We start from the raw sequence: 19,459 nt of genomic DNA, 5'->3' as shown, positions 1-19,459 counted from the left end.
GATAATGAATACAAAAACTGTTTGCGATGAATATTTTTCCACGCAATGCGATACCTTTCAAATATAACACTACTCATTACAAAAAATGCTTTTATTTCCCTTGGTCCAAATTGACAGTCAATGACAGCTCATTCTGGTTCATTTTGACACTCCCACAGCTTCGTATCTGTTTCTCCCTTCCAGGTCGTAACCATTGTTTAGACCTTAGAATGTGTTGAGGTGCGTAGATTTGAAGTTGACCAAGTAATGCGGACTGTCAATCTCGTATTGCAAAATTTTTGCTCCAAAAACTGCTTAGTTGTCATTCTGACGATCGGTTGTTTCGATTCCAATCGATGCACAACGGTCTCTATAGGAAAGCAAGTCATGCGGGTTCATCCTGGGAAAATTACGTAATGCATATCGGACAAACTTATGCTGAACTGATTCAATTCTAGAAATCCACATCTCTTCATATGGCGACCATACTGTCGAAGCGAATAGATCTGACTGACATGACAGTACAAAGCGCGTAGGCACAATCGATCTGTGAAATCACCCGCAAGGTTCAAAATAAAGCCCAGTTGTCGGTTGGCCTTCTTTACGATAGATAAGTAGTGCGTTTTGAAGGTCAGCTGGCGATCTAACAGAACACCTAGATCCCTAATTTGTCGACCAATTCAGAACAATTCCGTCGATGGAATAGCTGAACAAAATAGGATTTTGGCACGTTTCGTTTTTGGGAACTACAACTTTGTTAAGTAAACCTTTTTTCGGCATAAAATGATCATATAAAATGCATAGAACATAGCTAGGTGTACAAATTTGGAGGCCATATACGTACATGTGGAAAAATCTTTTTGCATTTTACGACTTCATATAATTTGATGGGGTGCTAATAGTAACTTTGTATATAACTTAACTTTGCGTTTAATATGATTTTAAATATGCCAACACAAAATTGTATGTAATGATCTGTATGACTTCAAATATGCATATCTAAAAATAAACTCGCAACAGGCAATTGATGTAACCAGATGACCAAGTCGGAACAAAAAAAAATATCTCGCAACATTTTTTTTAGAGTTGCGTTATACTTTTTATAGAGAAATCTTGAATATGAATACTAAGAGCTTTTTTGTATATAAATACATGTATCCATCTATTTTTTTATCTGTTCTGCATGGATAACTTTCTGGAGCAAAGTGTAAACTTATTATGACATTTTTATCACATTTTTTTTTGAATCCATAGTCCTTCTACGATCCGCTCCACCATGTCAGCATGTATATTATGAACATTTAATTTCATATCACATTCTACAAAACAGATGTATGAGTTGAACTAACTTTATTTGGCATAGTTTGATCCTTTTAAAACGTAAACTGCTTGCAGCAAAACACCACCTACGTTGTACAATTTGTTCTCACGAACATTAATGAATATTGTTGTTCCCAGTAACATTTATTAATATTGTTTCAATCAGTGAGATCCAGGTTTTTAATATCGCTAACATCAAACCCAGATACTTGCTGAACGGAAACAAAATATCTGGTAACACTGAACAGATCTGATCAACAACAACTCCTACATAATTAGGAAAATTTCTGTATTCTGAGCCCTTCCATAGAGATATGTAATCTAATAATCGCATTCTTCGATGAATTTCACAGGGAAACAACAATGTTATAAGCTTTGCTGAGATTTGCTGCTTTTCTGCGACACTCCATTTAACTCTTTTAGTCATTGACCCTGTCCGCCATGCGTTGAGTAGTTTTCGCATTACTCCTAATTCAAACAAATGTAATGCATGTCCTCCATCATGTTTATTGGTAACTTTGGCAACAGCGATACACCATGTTGATGATCTGGATATTTACATTCACGAAACAACTCATTAGTAGAGATGTTCGGGTTTGATGTTTTCCAAACCTGTACCCGACCCGAACCCGAATTTTTTTTTTCGGTTGAAGCCCGAGCCCGACCCGAACCCGAAACTTTTTTTTTGACGTGGGACTACGTCTTTGTTTACTATACTGGGATGCATTCTGTAAAACACCAAATGAAACTGGCAAATATTGCATCAGATTTCGAACGTTAATAACAGCATCACCACTCGACGGATAACAAAAATCAATGTGTTGTTGGATAGATAAAATGTTCAACAATTTTGTGATATGCTTGTTTTCACTCTAATTTCATTGCTAAGCGATAAAATTGATAAAAAGTTTCAATTACAAATTAACTCGAACAATGAACCAATTACATGCAAGCATTCCTAGCACAGACGACGTGAATGGACACCAACCGTTTCATGTAATATTTTCTGTATCAATATCGAAAAAAAAATTGACAGAGTCTTCCCGTCCCAATAGGTCAATTTATGGTTGCTTCCATGAGCTTAGACTAATATGATGTCTCGAAGGTAAAAGTTTTCCAAAAAGTTTGAAACAATTCCCATTCTTGAACAATTTCTAAACCTGCTTTCAGAACCTAATAAAAACTGATGTCTCGAAAGAAGACATGCCGGTAAAAGCAACAGTACAAGTGGAGTAAAGAGCCGCAGGTCTCTCGTCGTCTATAATTGCAGCGGTACTCTTCTATTCGTACATTTCAGCGGTACACTTCCATTCGTACTGCAGCGGTACTATTCGTACTGCAGTGGAACACTTTTGTTCGTACATTTCTATACGTGAGCAATCGAGGAAAAACTTCAATGCTGCTATTGATGGTGATTGAAAGTTTATCTCATAAATATGATTACCATAAATTACCAAAACCATTCATTATGATAACGTAAGTATTATTGGATTTGATTTTTGAGGATATAGAGTTAATTCTGACTTTGATGCATTACGAAAAATTCTTGGTGCTTCTTCAACAAGAACGATAGGCTTTGTCAAGTACATACATGTTGTTTGCACAAAAAAATACTACAGGCATAATATCATCAAATATAAACGAAATTCTTTTGATTGTTGTTGAAAATATTTCTAAAAATAGATTTCCAGGGAAGGCTGAAAATCACCGAACAAACACATTGATTCTGTCTGCGGACTCTGTATATTTTGTAACAAAAAATCTCCTAATCACAGTGTTTAGTCCCACGTCACCATTTCATACAACCCTATAGCTGTATACCTTGTAGTATTTCGTTCAAACCCGAACCCGAAAATTTTATTTCCATGAAACCCGAACCCGAAATTGTGAAACCCGAAACCGAGATTTAATAGATTTTATAGTCGGGTTCGGGTTTTCATACCCAGTCCCGACCTAAACCCGGCATTTCCAAACCCGAACCCGAAAGTTTTTTTTTTCACCAAACCCGAGCCCGACCCGTACCCGACACTTTCAAAAACTTTCAAACTCGAACCCGACCCGAACCTTTCGAAAACACAACTGTTCGTGTATCGTAGGAATATTTCCCTTTGGTTGTGCATTTAATGCATCCATATTTTGCATTGAAATCTTTAACACATTTTATGAACACCCGAGCCGGTGTGTCGCATATAAATGCACGAAATTTTAAAGAAATTCGATAACTGTTACTATATACTCCAGAATTCAAAAGCCGCAGCAACTCATTTATCATTGGCGACAAAAATTCTTCAGCATTTTTGGGTTTACTCGCTCCATTGTATGTACCGATGATCATTTGCGGAATGTGAGGAAACTCGTGAATGTTGGCAATAATTGGCCAAAAATGATTCGGACTGCTTTTATGAATAGGTAGCCCATCAATGTTTATATTAATTGATAGAAAAACGTCGGTGGAAATGTGTTTCAGACGATTCTGAAGGCTTTTCTCCAGTCCATGATGCCAATATTTGCCGTTATTGCTCATTTCTGTTATTTCTGGGCATCTGGGAGTTTTCATCAGTTTCCGAGGGTCTTTTGGAAGGTCACATTGCAAATGGCTATTAAGTATATCAATCAATGATTTAGTTGCCGTCTGCGATATTTGAAATTGCCGAATTCAATGCTGGAAAGAGTGAATATAGAGTTATTCCAACATTCATATTGTGATTTATTGAGAAATACCTACGAGTGTAAATAATATCAATGGTTTCATCAATCTGACACGACATTGTCAAGTATAGTTATCGGTTTGGAATCTGGAAGCTGTTGTGATAGCGAATCGGGAGTTTTTGCAAGTACCGCAGACTTGTTCCTATGTTTTTGTAAAAGTCGGCTGTATTGGCCACTTTTGCGTAAGCGTATTAATTTATTTTTCAAAACAAATGAATCCATTGAAAACACCGACTCACTTTATTTCGCTCAGCGATATTTTGGTATATATAACTTTCAACATTTTGTTTAAATCAGACGCGTTTTACGATTTCGGATCCATATCTAATGAACTCAGATATGGCTCTACAAATAAGATTGTAAATAAATCTTCACTTTGCAGCTTAAACGATTGCAACTGATTTGATATTGCGTCTCATGTAACTTTGACTCAATCTGCACAATTATATGATTTAAAAACAACATCCTAATACGACTTCTGGTTTGCTGGGAACATAAGAACTTTGGACGTGTTGTTACCAGCAACCATCCAAGCGATGAATTGAATTTTCGCTTCTTTCTGGTAGGCATCAGACAACACTGTGCGGATTGGTTATATAATTGGCTATTGAAAATCTTTAGTCCGGTAGGCATCGTAAAAAATATAAATTTGGACATGTTGCCAAAATCCAGGCCCGGATTTGAGGGGGGGCAAAGCGGGCAAATGCCCCGGGCCTCCCGATTGAAGGGGCCCCCCTAGTCCTAGGGTTAACTTTTTTTTTTTTTGCTCGTCACCTTCCAGAACGTTACCTCTAAATGTTTCAAGAAACGAGGGGCCTCACAAACAAATTTGCCCCGGGCCCCCCAGCTTTTAAATCCGGCCCTGCCAAAATCGAACATGGCCTGTACTAATCATAAGGTGGTTCAGTAGGCATGGCCCGGATTTGAGGGGGGGCAAAGCGGGCAAATGCCCCGGGCCTCCCGATTGAAGGGGCCCCCCTAGTCCTAGGGTTAACTTTTTTTTTTTTGCTCGTCACCTTCCAGAACGTTACCTCTAAATGTTTCAAGAAACGAGGGGCCTCACAAACAAATTTGCCCCGGGCCCCCCAGCTTTTAAATCCGGCCCTGCCAAAATCGAACATGGCCTGTACTAATCATAAGGTGGTTCAGTAGGCACCTCGGTAGGCACCATTTGGTGAAGCTGTCGAGCATATCTTATAGAAGGTAACAATCGTCTAGCTTACGGATCACGAGGCAAATTTTCAAATCATCCGCATAGATCAGCACACACCCAATTGGTACAATCAAGGAAACATCATTGAAGAACAGAGCGAATGAAACTGGTCCTGAATTGCTTACTTGGGCAACGCCACACTGCGGACTGAATATAGTCGATCCAGCTGACCCCATCTTGACGTATAACTTTTGGTTTGTTAGATAAGACTTAAACCAATCACACAGTCTACTCGAGAATCCGAGGCGTCGAAGTTTGGCATCCAATATTCCATGGCCCACCGTGTCAAAAGCAGCTTTGATGTCCGTATGTATCGCGTCAATTTGGGCACCACCGTCCAAAATACTGATACAGAAGAAAAGAAAATTTACACAGGTTAGACTCAACAGAACGCTTGGGAAAGGATATATGTTGAGATTTGCTTAATCGGTTGATCTGAAATCCACTTCCCCGCATACCTACTGCTGTTACTTAAGAAATGGATAAGTTGAATGCTCCAATAGAACCGCCTTCTTTGCCAGTCAATGAACGAATGAGCACTTTGGTCCGTTGGTGTGCGCTTTCATAAGCGACCAATATATGAGCCGTTGCGGAACAGAGTGGTCTATGTGCCAAAAAGCAAATTTGTCAGGAGAAGCCATTTTCGAAAAATCTCGGAATAAAATTCAGTTTAATGGATTCTTTCAAACAAAATATTCTAATATAAAGGTTATGAAGTGGTTTAACATGTGAATACATGAAATCACCATTTTTTGGCGAAATAAGTGATTTTACCATATCAGTGTACATAGACCACTCTGACTTTATATATAAAGGGTGATTTTTTTGCTGTTTGGTTTTTCGTGTATTCAGATTTGACAGTTCACGCGGGAATTCTGACAACTGTCAATGTCTAATGTACTCAGTTTGGTTTGCCATTTCACCATGAACAGACTTACGCCTGAACAACGCTTACAAATGATCGAATTTTATTACCAAAATCATCCTCTGTGAAAAATGTTTTTCGCGCATTACGACCATTTCAGTGACGAAGCTCATTTCTGGTTAAATGGGTATGTTAATAAGCAAAATTGCCGCATTTGGATCGAATAGCAACCAGAGGCAATACAGGAATCGCCAATGCACCCAGAAAAATGCACGGTTTGGTGCGGTTTACACGCTGGAGGCATCATTGGTCCGTACTTCTTCAAAGATTATCAAAATCGCAACGTTACGGCCAATGGCGCTCGCTATCGCACGATGATTTCTAATTTTTTTTGCCGGAAATGAAAGAGACATGACATGTGGTTTCAGCAAGACGGAGCAACGTGCCACACATCGCGCGAATCAATGGACATATTACGGAATGAGTTCGGTGAGCAATTCATCTCACGAAATGGACCGGTGAACTGGCCGCCTAGATCATGCGATTTAACACCGCTAGATTATTTTTTGTGGGGCTACGTTAAGTCTCTCGTCTATGCGGATAAGCCAACAACAATTCCAGCCTTGGAAGACAACATTACACGCGTTATTCGCGAGATACCACCCGAAATGCTCGAAAAAGTGACCCAAAATTGGACTTTTCGTATGGACCATTTAAAACGTAGCCGTGGCCAACATTTGAATGCAATTATCTTTAAAAAGTAAATGGTATAAACCAATTTATCGGCTTAAATAAAGATTTCATACAGTTTTGTAATTTTCATGCGTTATTTCAAAAGAAAAACCAAATTCTTAAAAAATCACCCTTTATTTCACTGGTATCCTCGTATCCTTTCTGAACAGAGTGGTTTATGTACATAAACAAAAATAAAAATGACGTTAACTCGTATAAAATGGCTAGTGTCACATGTTATATGGTGTACATGGCATGTCACATGTAACATTGCATGTAATTGCATGTAATACAACATGTTACATATTACATGATATTTGACATGTTACATTTTTCGTGTTACATTACGTGTAACATGTTACAAATCACGTGTAACATGTTACAGGGCAAGTGACAAGTTACATATCACATGTAATATGTTACATGTCACATGTTACATAAAGGTATTACCTCGATTTATGTACATATACCACTCTGTTCCGAAACAGAATGGCCATTCAGTTTCGAACGAAATTTCAACATGGTATAAATCAGATCGATTTTCCGAAAATTTTCTAGTCCCCTAACTTCAGCTTCTTGAGTAGATGCGGTTTAAGTAAAAAACTCATTTTTGGAAAAAATGGTCTTTAGACCACTCTGTTCCGCAACGGCTCATATGTAACTACCCGCTTGCTGCTGCTCCAGAAATAACCGTCCGCTTTGTTCCTCGAGTACAAAATGGGTAAATTGAAGTGAAGAGCATTCTCATGTAGCTGCTGGCATGCTTGTCTTTTCTCCTCAGAAAACCTCTAGAGTGCAGGAGAACATCTTGCACTGCGGAAACAACTGCCGTAACACTAAAGAGCAAATCAAGGCTCATGCTAAAAGAGAGCGACAAACGATTTTCATCTGTTGAGCTACCTCAACGCACTGCGGTGAAATCTTAAATCTCTCTCTTGCGAGACAATGAACTATGGTGTACTTTCTCACACGTGTGGACATCACGCACAACAAATACACTGCAGAGCTATCTGCGGTGCGTTTCACAGTTGGTTTCTTGAGCATGGCAGAAAAGGAAAAGAGATTGGGATAAAAAAAAAATAGACTGCGTTACCCGTGCCGCTCGTGCCGGTCGAATTTAGTCTGGTGGAATTCGTTTTCGTAGTGTAGCTACACGAGGAGGTTTTTTTCACCTTCCGGACTACTCGCAAATGGACACTGTTGTGTATCTCTGCGTTTTCTCTGTAGAGTGATTCACCCCTCTTGTTTCTATCAGATGTGGGGTGAGCTGGAAGTGTGTTTGTCTCTCTGTAAGCTGGTTGAGACACTTTGGAGTGTAGAAAGAAACAGTGTGGTGAAAGCATTTGCTACACGCAGGCGCATACTGGAAGGGAAGTGCGCGGTGAATTTTTTCTCCTCTCCTTTCACATACTGAGGAGAATGACAAGCATGGCTGTTGGAAACAAAGTATTAGTTTATATATATTTCTTGAATCAACGCTTGGAATCGTTTCATCTACCGTTTTGATATTTGTGTTAGGGAAAAGCGCATAGAATGTAAATGGGAAATTTCGACCTTGAAACTTTTTTGTAATTTTCACCATGCAATAAGAAAATGGTGGTGATAATTATTATTTTATGAAACAAATGTATGTTTTAGCTATCAACGACATATTAATTATTGAATTTGGTACAGTTGTGTGAGAGCTATTCGCATATGAAATCTTCCACTCCCCCAACCCAAAATGTGACATGCTCATTTCTGTTTTCACAGAATGTACCCCTAGAATGTAGTGAAGAAAGACGAAGTCCCACGTTAAAAATTTATAAATGTGATTTTACAAACAATTGTTTTAAAAACTCATAACTCTGTGAATTCTTGGGAAATGTAGTTTCTTGTAGTAACTGTTCAGAAAACTGGGAAAATGTTCATTACAAAGTAAATAAACTATCGAATTCCATCACTGAGCGCCCAACTTACACTAGCAGTCCATTGTCGATCGCGTCTTGATTCGATTGGTTTCACAATAAAATATTCCACAACCATCACCGTTTAGCAACATTCCGTCACACGACGGTGTCACATATGTTCAGCTTTCATTGAACACCGGAACTACGCGTAGCAGCTAGTTAATATTCTATGGAAGGTAATCAAAAATTGCACATCGCTTGGCCTTGGTGGATTGGTTTGTACGTTGCGCAAGCAGCCGACCTATGTCTCTGGTTTTTTAAATGTTTGCCCACTCGCATAATTTCACCTGTTGAACATCAACAAAAAGATACCCGGGTGCAGAGAACAATAGGAGAATTTGACGATGGAAACATTCGGAGGTAATGTTTCTGGTCCAAGTAAGGAAGGAAGTGAACAAAGAGGTGCGCAAAGACCTTTCGATTGAAAGTGAAATGAAACAACTGTGATGCAGATACATTATGTATATCCGACCGAACAAAGTATACAAGTTGCCAAAACCAACGAATATGCCTCCGGTAATATGACAGGGTGACCAACAAAAAAAGTAATTGTAACTTAGTCCGAGTCACTGTCAGCGGAAATATTCAGACACCCTGACTCTATTATATATATTGGACCTACCCGTTGATTTTGTTTGGTCCATTGGAATGTTGGCTGCCGGCTGAGGAAATATAAGAGGATAATTGGAGAGCAAGAGGTAGAGATACGTAGCGTATTGGCGTAACTTTTATGGACTTGAGATGCAAGCGAACGTACGATTGACCCCCGGATGAACGGGTAAGTGAATTGCGAGGACCGGATGTATTTTTCGCACTTATGACTGATGACCACCACGGTATGCGATTGTTTTTCATATGGGTTTACTGTTCGTAAAAATAAGCGCTTGTATTATTGTTCACACTACATTCTGCATTTGTAAGAAAAGATGGTGTCGATTGAATTAAAAAACTTATATTCCCAATTTCAATTGAGCTTAACTTTCGATTTAAAATACATATGCTGGAAATATGTTTCGAAGCTCTCGAGGCAAAATTGCGGTATTTGAATTTAGTTATGGTTAAAATTTGAATTGTGTCCAGGTAGCCAGCCAAAAGTAAGCTAATCACCGTGCAACTTTAGCCAACAGCCACAATTTTGCACCTCTCTACGCAACACACTAAAGTACCATAGCCAACATGCGTGACAGTGAATAATTCAAGCAATCCTCCTCAGAGTACACGTGACATACACAAAGAATTGCCAGCGGTTCGTAAAATGTAACCCTTAAAAACATGTGTAGTTTGCGTGCAAACTTGTGCATTACGGAACTGAATATAGAAAGTAGAACTCAACACCGATTCTCTGCTGCCAGAATCACGAGGAACAGTCACCAAATAACGGAGTATTTCCGACTCTTACATCGCAATGACCGCAACGTCAATGAGGTGGCGAGGCGTCGCTGGCCGCGTTTGCCTAACTGACCGCGAATTTACGGTTCTGCTGGCTGCTTGACTGATGCCAATCGAAGAAAACGGTGCCCGATTCGATCGGCAGCGCGAGCTGCGTTGTATAATACTATCGGGTGTAATTCGTGATTGTTAATGCGGAAAGATGTCAGTGCATTTTTAAAATGTCAGCTTGTTAATACATAAATCTAATGTAGAGTAACATGTCAAAAGGATCTATCTAGTTTCATCGATTTTCTTGATTGACTTTTCATTTCATTTTCAGTTCAGCAAAAGTAACTATTCCCAACGTGGTTTTTATTTAAAAAACTAGATTAGATTCTCCGCTATCAAATGGTGTAAAGGACATATCAAGAAACGTTTTTAATAACCGTCGATCAAAGCAGATAGATCCTTTTGACATGTTGCTCTACTAATGAATTTTCATTAAAAAAACGAAAAAGAATTGTAAAAACACTTTGAGTCAAAATTAGGTTTTCAATATGAATTGAAGATGCTCAACATAAACATCTTTCATGAGGAAATAGGTCTAATTTATTATCGCCGCAGCCACCAAACCATTGTAACCGTTACACGAATCAGTTTGATTCGAAACGAGATGCATCTCATAACTAAGTCAAATATCCACATCGACGCTTTCCTTTGGATGCGATCAAGAGAAGTTAGATGTGTTGAAAACTAAATAGAAAATGTTTTATGTCGTGGAGCTTGCTTTGTGCTTTGCAGGTAGTCGTCACACTAAAAGCCACCCGATAATGTTCAATGCTGTTCAATGGTCTAAGAGTCGCTGCAGGCAAGCAGGTGTACTCTTCCCTATTTCGGTTTTAACTTTCACAAAGTTAGTTTATATTTCACTCAATTGTGCAAGCAATACCCGAATAAAACATGCACATTAATATTTTGATGCACATTGGAAATATTTTTTTAGTGAATGATATTCAAATTAATAATAAAGTATTGCATTGCAAAATTAAATATACAACTAGTATGTCTGTTGCTAACGCACACGGTAAACGAACGATACTCAAAATGTTACAACATTAAACTAGTCTTTTGTTTTTTTTTTTTTTGCGTTACTAAAAGTTCCATTGGTCCAGTTCCTTTGTTTGCCAACACGAAATAAGATTCATGTTTTGTACATCGCCCTTCTAACTGGTCTCGAGGTTCGATGCTACCCTCACATGTCGATCGTCGTAGTTTCAAGTCTCGGGTCGGGAGAGACTGTTAGTGGCGAAACCGGGGAAAAGGCATAACTTGGAAAAAGGCGGAGCCTCTCACAACAAGGCTCGCGAGTGCGTGGAGAGCTTATGGTTGGTTTTACGCTGCTTTTCTAATTGATTTTAGTTCACTTTTTCACTGGTTTGCAATTGAAAAGATAAACTAATTTTTATTTAAAAAGTTTGAGGAAAACAAATAACAATGCATTTTTTCAAAACGGCATTTACGATTCTACAGTATACCATTCTGTTCTCAGCCTCGACTTTCGATCAAGAAATTGGCGTTTGATATCCGTTTAGTGGTAGTAACATAATATGTATTTTAATAAGGCACATTTTCGTTACACTTGCCGCAGTCTACCACCCTACTGAAGTGAGACGTCAGGTTGTTTTTTGAACAGTTCGCTATTTTCTCATCGGTAATTGTTCGCTGCACATTTGTTGTAAGTAGTTTATGATCAAAATGCATTTAAAAAGTGGCTCGCCACGACGGGTTGACTAATTTTATTGAAACAAATATAATCGAAATATAACGTCGGCTTCAACACGTCTCGAAAAATACAACTGTTTTTTTTTTGTGATTCACGTGGCTTGTGAAGTTAAAATCCGGTCGAAATAAGCATGATATAAAATGTAAATCTGAGTTTATCATAAGGCTCCATTAATGAGCAGAAAGAAAAAGCAAGTGTAGGCTCGGCACTTTAGTGCCTTTGAAATAGTTCATCATAATGCCAATATCGGATCATTCCCTCCAAATCATGAGGAGCCTGTATCGATGGTAGTCCACCGTGCCAGCTTTCGAAACCCGACAGCCAGACAATGATGCGTATGGACAAGTTTTTCATCTCACAGTTGAATGAAATTCGTTGCAAGTGGCAGGAGGAGAAAAACTGTCCCCGAACAGAGTGAATACCAGCGAGAAATGAAATTGGTCCCAATGCGGTGTTAGTGCAAATAACCTCCACTAAACTGGGAATCGCTTATTTCTTTCGTTTTGATGATTAACTACACAACTTTAGGTTTCTTGTCGAGATAATCTTTTGTAATTATTTGACGACAAAGATAACAAATCAGACAAACAGATCGATGTAGCTTTTAGAATGAAAATATATTTCTTGATTTATCTATAACCAAGTTCAAAAGCAAAATCAAAATTCGGTTGTTATAGTTGGTGCAATAAGCAAGTATAGGTTATAATATATCGTTTCATTCAGTGAAATGTCCCTTTCCTGGTGTGGTGATACATACCTTTTTACTGTCGGATACGGAATCTTATCGCGTTGAAAAAAGTGACAGCTATTATTGACCTACTCCTAGATTTCCTCTCAGCGATTAAAGTTTAAGTGTGTTGTATTTTTTTTGGTTGCTGTTGTATTAACAACTGACAGTCGTTTGTTTTTATTATTTGTGATTTTTATAAAAAGACAATCTTATGGATTGCAATATGGTAAATCAAAAATATGACATGATCAAGAGGTAGTACCAGTGATTACACTTTTGAGCTTATATTGGCTTTTACAATAGTTTGATGATTCTGCTCAATTTGTTAGGCAAACCCCTTTGATATAATAAAGGTATTTTGTATACTCCAAAATCTATACCCATTACACTTGGGGCAGAACACTATTGGGTTGTTTAGCTATATAAGTTTTTTATATCATCTGAAAGATCTGCATTTTCTGAGTAAAACTTAATTTAAAAAAATTTTCTATCGTTGTCCTTCGCTTTTTAAATCAAGATTTAAAACTGCTCGAAATCGCTACAATGACAGTTCGCCCATATACCAACTGTCATTGTAGCGAATTTTAATTCTTCATTTAAAAATCGAAGGATAATGATATAAAGTTTTAAAAAATCACGTTTTGCTCAGAAAATTACACTCTTTCAGATGATATATAAAAATCGGAAATCCGTGTATTGCTAAACAACCCAATTGATATATTGGGGCTTATTACGGATGTCACGGTGAGAACGAACTGAAAAAATCTCACGGTGAAAAAGACGCGTGCAAATCAAATGGGAATCACTTTCACCGTGCCTATTACGGTTGTCACTTCACCGTGAAGTGACTTCCGTAATAAGCCCCATTGCAAAATATTTCAAATATTCAAAAACACCCTATGCAAAATTTTAGCTCGATCGGACTAAACACGGGGTGGCGCAAAACGATCGAAGTTTGACCTTGAAAAATTCTAAAAATCACCAAAATCGAGATTTTTTTCTTTAGATGATACCAGATCTGGATGTTTCATGCAATTTGGAGCCATCTGGGACCAGAAAAAAAAAATTTCGAAAACCGAAATTTCATGCACCCCACTCCGTTGGGTTAATTTTTGGATTTTTAAAGGCCAAAATTCAATCGCTTTGCGCCACCCCGTTTAAAGTTCGATTGAGCTTAAATTTTGCACTTGCTTTTTCGGGTAGGTGAACATTTTGTATAGGGTTTCTCAAAATGACTATTTTCATTGGCACCCTAAAGGTGCCGCCACACGGACGCTAATTACCTTAGTTTCTAAGTCATAGTTGATTGTAAAAAGCATTTTTTTTTTCATCATAACGTGGGATTGTACTGTCAAAAGCTATAACATAGAGACCCTGAACTACTCCGTCATGCTCGAATAGTTCATAGCCTACTATTCGGTGATGGAAAAATGCTTTTTACAATCAACTAAGACTTAGAAACTAAGGGAATTAGCGTCCGTGTGGCGGAACCTTAACTGAGTCGTGTCGAAAATGGCAAGAAATCGAATATATTTAAAAAAATACCTTTGAAATCTGATCCACGAGAAGAAAAAGACACATTGAAGAATTAGTGCACTAATTGGAGTGAGAAGACAACTTTCACGTGTTATAACGGAACCTTGACGTAGTTGTGTTTGTTGTTGTGATTTGGCATTTAGTGTATTAAATATTCAAAAAAAAAGTGCAAATGAGGAGTTAAAGTTCTACCGAATTTTTATTTGCGCATATAAATTCGACATCACTGAACAGAAGTGGAACAATTACTGTGCGGCGTAAACAAGTTTCAACACTCAGAGCGCATGCAGATTAAAATAACATTTCATTTTAAACTCTAGCGCCAAACAAAAATACATTCAACCTTCAATAATTTATTGGTTTTGTCCTTTAAAGGACATTTTTTTGTTTAATTTAAAATCGAATATGATCCTTATCCCATCTCTGCGCTACCCGACAATGGGGAAAAAGCACTCTGACAGCACAGTATAAAACTGCAAATTAGGGATGTAACGGATATCCGCATCCGCAAATGCGGAACATCTGCATGAAAATTAACATCCGCATTCGCATCCGCATCCGCATCATACCATGCGGATATTGAAAAAAAATATCGCTCCATAAAATATTGCAGAAAAATTTTCCTTGATGTATTTACTGCTCTCCCAAATAACTCTTGCACTGGGGAGGGGCATGGTTATGTGAAATAAGCAAAATAAAACACAAGGGATGCTACGGATATCCGCATCCGCAAATGCGGAACATACGCATGAAAATTGACATCCGCATCAACATCTGCATCCGTAATCACATATCCGCATCCGCATCCGCATCTGCAGATGTCTGAAAAATCACATCCGTAACATCCCTGCTGCAAATAAGACGGCCATCAAATTTTGATTGTCAGGTTCAGAATGCTTGTGCTGTCAAAGCTTCATTAGGGGTTCCTAAACCACGTGGTCATAAAGAGGCCCAAGCAACAATTGAAACATAATAAAAAAAATAAATTGTGATCATTTGTTGCACTAATGAAATTCCGAGGTTTTAGGAAACATTTTTCGTTACTACGATGAAATTGTAAAGAAACAAGCAACAACTAAAGTTGCATCGCTGCTTCGAAAATCTTTACACCAACAACGTAATTCGCGAGGTTGGATTTGTTATTGAAACGTGTAAACGGCATTTGCAAACCTAACCTTTGCTGAATAGATCTAGTGGGTGGAGCATATAGGTTGCCAACGAGATGCTTGCGAGATACATAAAACAAACACACAAAATTACTTCTAAAAGTTGCTGTCATGTACTGAAGCCATGTAACAGCAACTTTTGCTCGATCGTTCGCCTTATATTTGTTTTTGAGATGAGGTTATTTACTGCGTTGTAACTTTTAGGTACTTGGACTAGAAGTCGTCCAAAAAGTGTGGGTCTCTAAAACGTAATGTGATAAATTGCTTTGAATTTCATTATCACGCTGAGGTACTGATGAATTGAAGAAGCAAAATTAAAAGTGGTAATGACCATTAGCATGATAAGGGAAGCAATATTTAAAACTGAGCCATGAACTTGCAAGTGTGACGTAAATAGTACAAACGAGAAAAGTGAATAGAAATTGATAACTGGAGTTGAATCCTCAAATTTCTGGAAATAATCAAAGATAAATCGCTATACAGACAATCTCTTTCCATTCTGACCATTTACCATTTTACAATCTTACCACAACGCTATGCAGTTTCTATTGTGCCCTAGTTGCTGCTACGATGCATCTTCGTAGCTGAAATTTTACCATGCAGCATTTACCATGTTGTTATCAAATTCCATGCGTTAGTTCATACACATTACTGTTTCATTCTAGTAACTTGTGTTGAAACAACGAAAATGTTGCAGTTGGCTCCGCCTCCTGCGCTTTTTTTGTACTTGTATAAGAAACTGAAATGTAGCTGCAACTTAGATTCGCATAAGAATTGGTTGCTGTGATGCACAAAATTCATAATTGAAACAATTTTTGCTGCTTGGGGGGGGGGGGGGGGGTTGTCAAAAGACCACGAAAGACCACACACGGGGCAGGGGGGGTTTAGGGAAGGACCACGTGGTCTTTTTTCCTGACTTATAATTTATTGTTGCCACCAAGTCAAGAATGATGTTTTTGCATTTTAGAAATATATGTACTGAAAGTTTTGTAATAAATAATGTAAAAAATTTAAGCGAATTTTCGGTACATGACAAATGAAAATACCACGTGGTTAAAGTCGCAAGGAATGGCCCCTTATGATTTGTTCGAGCTGAAGTGAGTTTGCTGCGACCGCAATCGCTACCGTATCCGCTGTTGCTATCTACTGCTACTAAGTTGGAACTGTCCTTCCTACCATCCACTAGTAAAATGATTGGCTTAAGTAGAAGCAGGCTTTTATATAGCCGAAATAATACATAAACTAGGTACCTGTCGACCGTTTTGGGGGAAAACAAGCATAAGGCTAGCAATCAGAGGTCAAAATTTGCGTTTCAACTGCAAGGATGAAGGAAATTAGTTGAAAACTAACCGACTTATGAACATTTAGAATTGTACAAATTTCTCCCCTAAAAACAAGAATTTCAGAAAATGGCAGGGCTGGGAAAAGCTAGAAAATCAAGGGAATATCAGAGAATTTACTTTTTGACCAGGAGAATAGTTTTAGATGAACTTTCAATCTGAATTTTTTTTTTTTCAAATCCCACTGATATCTTGATATTTTTTTCTTTCACTTGTCATAACTGAGAAACATCGTTTTATAAGACAGGTTTGAAAATTTCAAACCTTTTCAAATGTTAGTCCAGATAAATTTTTGAAAATAGAAGTATGCAAAGCTCCTCAGTTTAGTAAGGCCTACACTACCATAAAGTTTTGTTATATTCAGGAAGAATGCTATCAGCCCCTCAGTAGAGTTGGCGCGAAAAGTGTAATCTCATGAATAACACTTATATTAAAGTTCTAAAAATCATAGAAAAATCAGGAAGATTTATTAACATGCGTTTTGATAGGTGGTAGACGGACGGCATACACGTGTCAGAGCATGATTTGACATCGAATAGTTTCTTAGGAACTTTTTCAGTGATGATATTTCAAACAATAATTAATAATGTTGCATTTAATTATATGACCCTGCAATTTCTGCCATATGATGTCGTCATATTGCATTTTGAGGGTGAAATTTCACTTCCCTTCATAACGTTCACTTATAGGTTTGCACCGAGTTATCGCTTCATACGAATAACATTTTTGTTTCTCTCCTCCATTCCAGTTTTACTTCATTTCTATGCGTACCTGTTTCGTCTGGACGGGCAACTACCTTCTTCTATCGATGAGCGAACGACGTTGCAAGCAAGTGTTTGGCTTGAATTTTGAATGAGAACCACTCCAACTGAAGGAAGAAGCAAGGCAAAAGATAAGACAATGCTGTGTGTGATGGAGGCCCAGAGCCAAGTAAAGTTCAAAAACAACTGTAAAAAGAAATATTTGCACCAACACCCAGACTGCTTCTGTTTACAAATACAGTACCTCATAAGTACGTACAAGGCGAGTGGTGAGTTTCTACCGCGACACAAGATCAGTGGTGAATTTTCCGATTTTCTTGACCAATTTCTTGATTTGTACCGTACGTAACGAGTTGACGGACGATGTGTGCGTGTGTCTTTCGCTGATCGCGCGGATTGACGAGATCCGGGGTTCTGCTTGATCCCGTACCGAGCCGTGGGTTCAGTTGAGCCTTACTCATTGAAGATGTCGGTTTGAAAGTTTGTAACGTGTCGTCCGCAAGTAGGCAAGTAGAGAAACAAAAAAAAAACAAAGAGTGCGAGAGAAAAGGAACATCTTACCGTTCGAGCGAGTTTGCGAAGCCGAGAAAAAGTGGGAGGAAACGAGATTACGGTGTGTTCCGAATACCGTCCGCTTTTGTTAGTGCAACTGGGGGTGTTATCATACACTTACGGTACGTGTGACCGACTTTCCGGAGTTCCCTGTTCTTTACTGTGTTCCAAAAATTTTGAATTATATGAGGTCCTGTGAGGGCAGAAGGTGGTGTACTTGAGTGCAAATACATGTGAAACAAAATTTCATATCCGGCTTTAGGAAGCTTGAGAAAAGAATTGCGACCAATGATTACCAGAAACGGGTATAGAATACAATAGTGATCGAAAGAAACATCCCATCCGGTCGAAAATTCACTCTAGTAACATCCGAAGCTGACAGGCGATCGTGGTGTGTTGCTGTGGTTGCAGAGAAAGTACCCTAGAAAAGCCCAAGCACGCGCGATCCTCCGAGTCCAAGATGCCCTGCAGCGCGGTTACGTTGTCTCTCGCGACGATATCCGCCATTATTGCTGTTGCCCTGCTGGCAATCGCCTTCTCCACAGATAATTGGCTTAGCTACGAAGTGAAGCGGAATAACATACAGGTACGTATTCGTTTTAGCCAGCTTCTCTCGATTGCTCTCCTGCCGTGCACGGGGATATACAATGGTCTCCGTTCCTGCATGTATGCGTGCGCCTGTGTGGGCCTCTGTTTGTACACACATTGACGGAATCAACCTACCCAGGCAACAGAATGGGCTCGCATGGATCATATGCTCATACAGAGTGAAATTTACTATCAGCAGTCACTCATCCGGAGGTATTGCAATTCCCCAGGCACACGCAAAGCATGTTGAACCCAGCCGGGCCTAGCCTAGTCATTGTGGTTGCATGCTATTCGTTACGGTGCACTCGTTTAGTTTACTTTGCGTGAAAGGGTAGCATTCAGTCAAAACTTTTCCCACTTTTTGGAAATATTATACATATGTTACACCTATTTTTCACAATTTTCGTATTGATAATTTAAAACCAAAAGACTTGTTCGATAGAAGAAAATATGCATCCAAAATTCAGGTTAACATTGATTGTGGGGACTAACAACTAGATTTATCATCTTTTAGCGAAAACTAATGACCGACGATGTTTGTGACACCCAACGCTTATCTGTGTACACAGAAACTAAGAAATTGCTTCGAAGAGAAGTTGTAGTGGCTCTATTGCTATTATTTGTTCCATTTCTATGGGGGAAACAATCGCATTTCGAAAAGGGTTTTTTATCTTAGTTAACTAGTACTAAGGTTACAAATAGTTTTAGATAAAATTACCAAACCAGGAACGGGGGAAATACAAAAAAAATAGATCGACAACAACGACGAAACACTAAAAAAGTACCAGAATTTGAAATTTTAGTTTACCTGAACGCTAATAAGCAAAAATTTGAAATAATTTCGTTTGAACCATTAGTCAAAAAA

General features: G+C 38.5%; 1 protein-coding gene across 1 annotated transcript in view; it reads left to right on the top strand.

The window, feature by feature from the left end:
* The first annotated feature begins 17,787 nt into the window (after nucleotides 1–17,787).
* The window catches only part of LOC129733858 (uncharacterized), a 51,225-nt gene continuing 49,553 nt past the window's right edge, over nucleotides 17,788–19,459 (top strand). Inside the window, exon 1 of the mRNA XM_055695418.1 lies at nucleotides 17,788–18,592. Coding sequence (XP_055551393.1) covers nucleotides 18,467–18,592 — 126 coding nt within the window. The 5' untranslated portion in view covers nucleotides 17,788–18,466. The remainder of the gene's footprint in view (nucleotides 18,593–19,459) is intronic.

This window comes from Wyeomyia smithii, chromosome 1 (assembly GCF_029784165.1).
Source record: "Wyeomyia smithii strain HCP4-BCI-WySm-NY-G18 chromosome 1, ASM2978416v1, whole genome shotgun sequence".
NCBI classification, from domain to species: Eukaryota; Metazoa; Arthropoda; class Insecta; order Diptera; family Culicidae; genus Wyeomyia; species Wyeomyia smithii.
The sequence above is the reverse complement of the archived record's forward strand: the minus strand, read 5'-3'. Positions and strand labels throughout refer to the sequence as shown.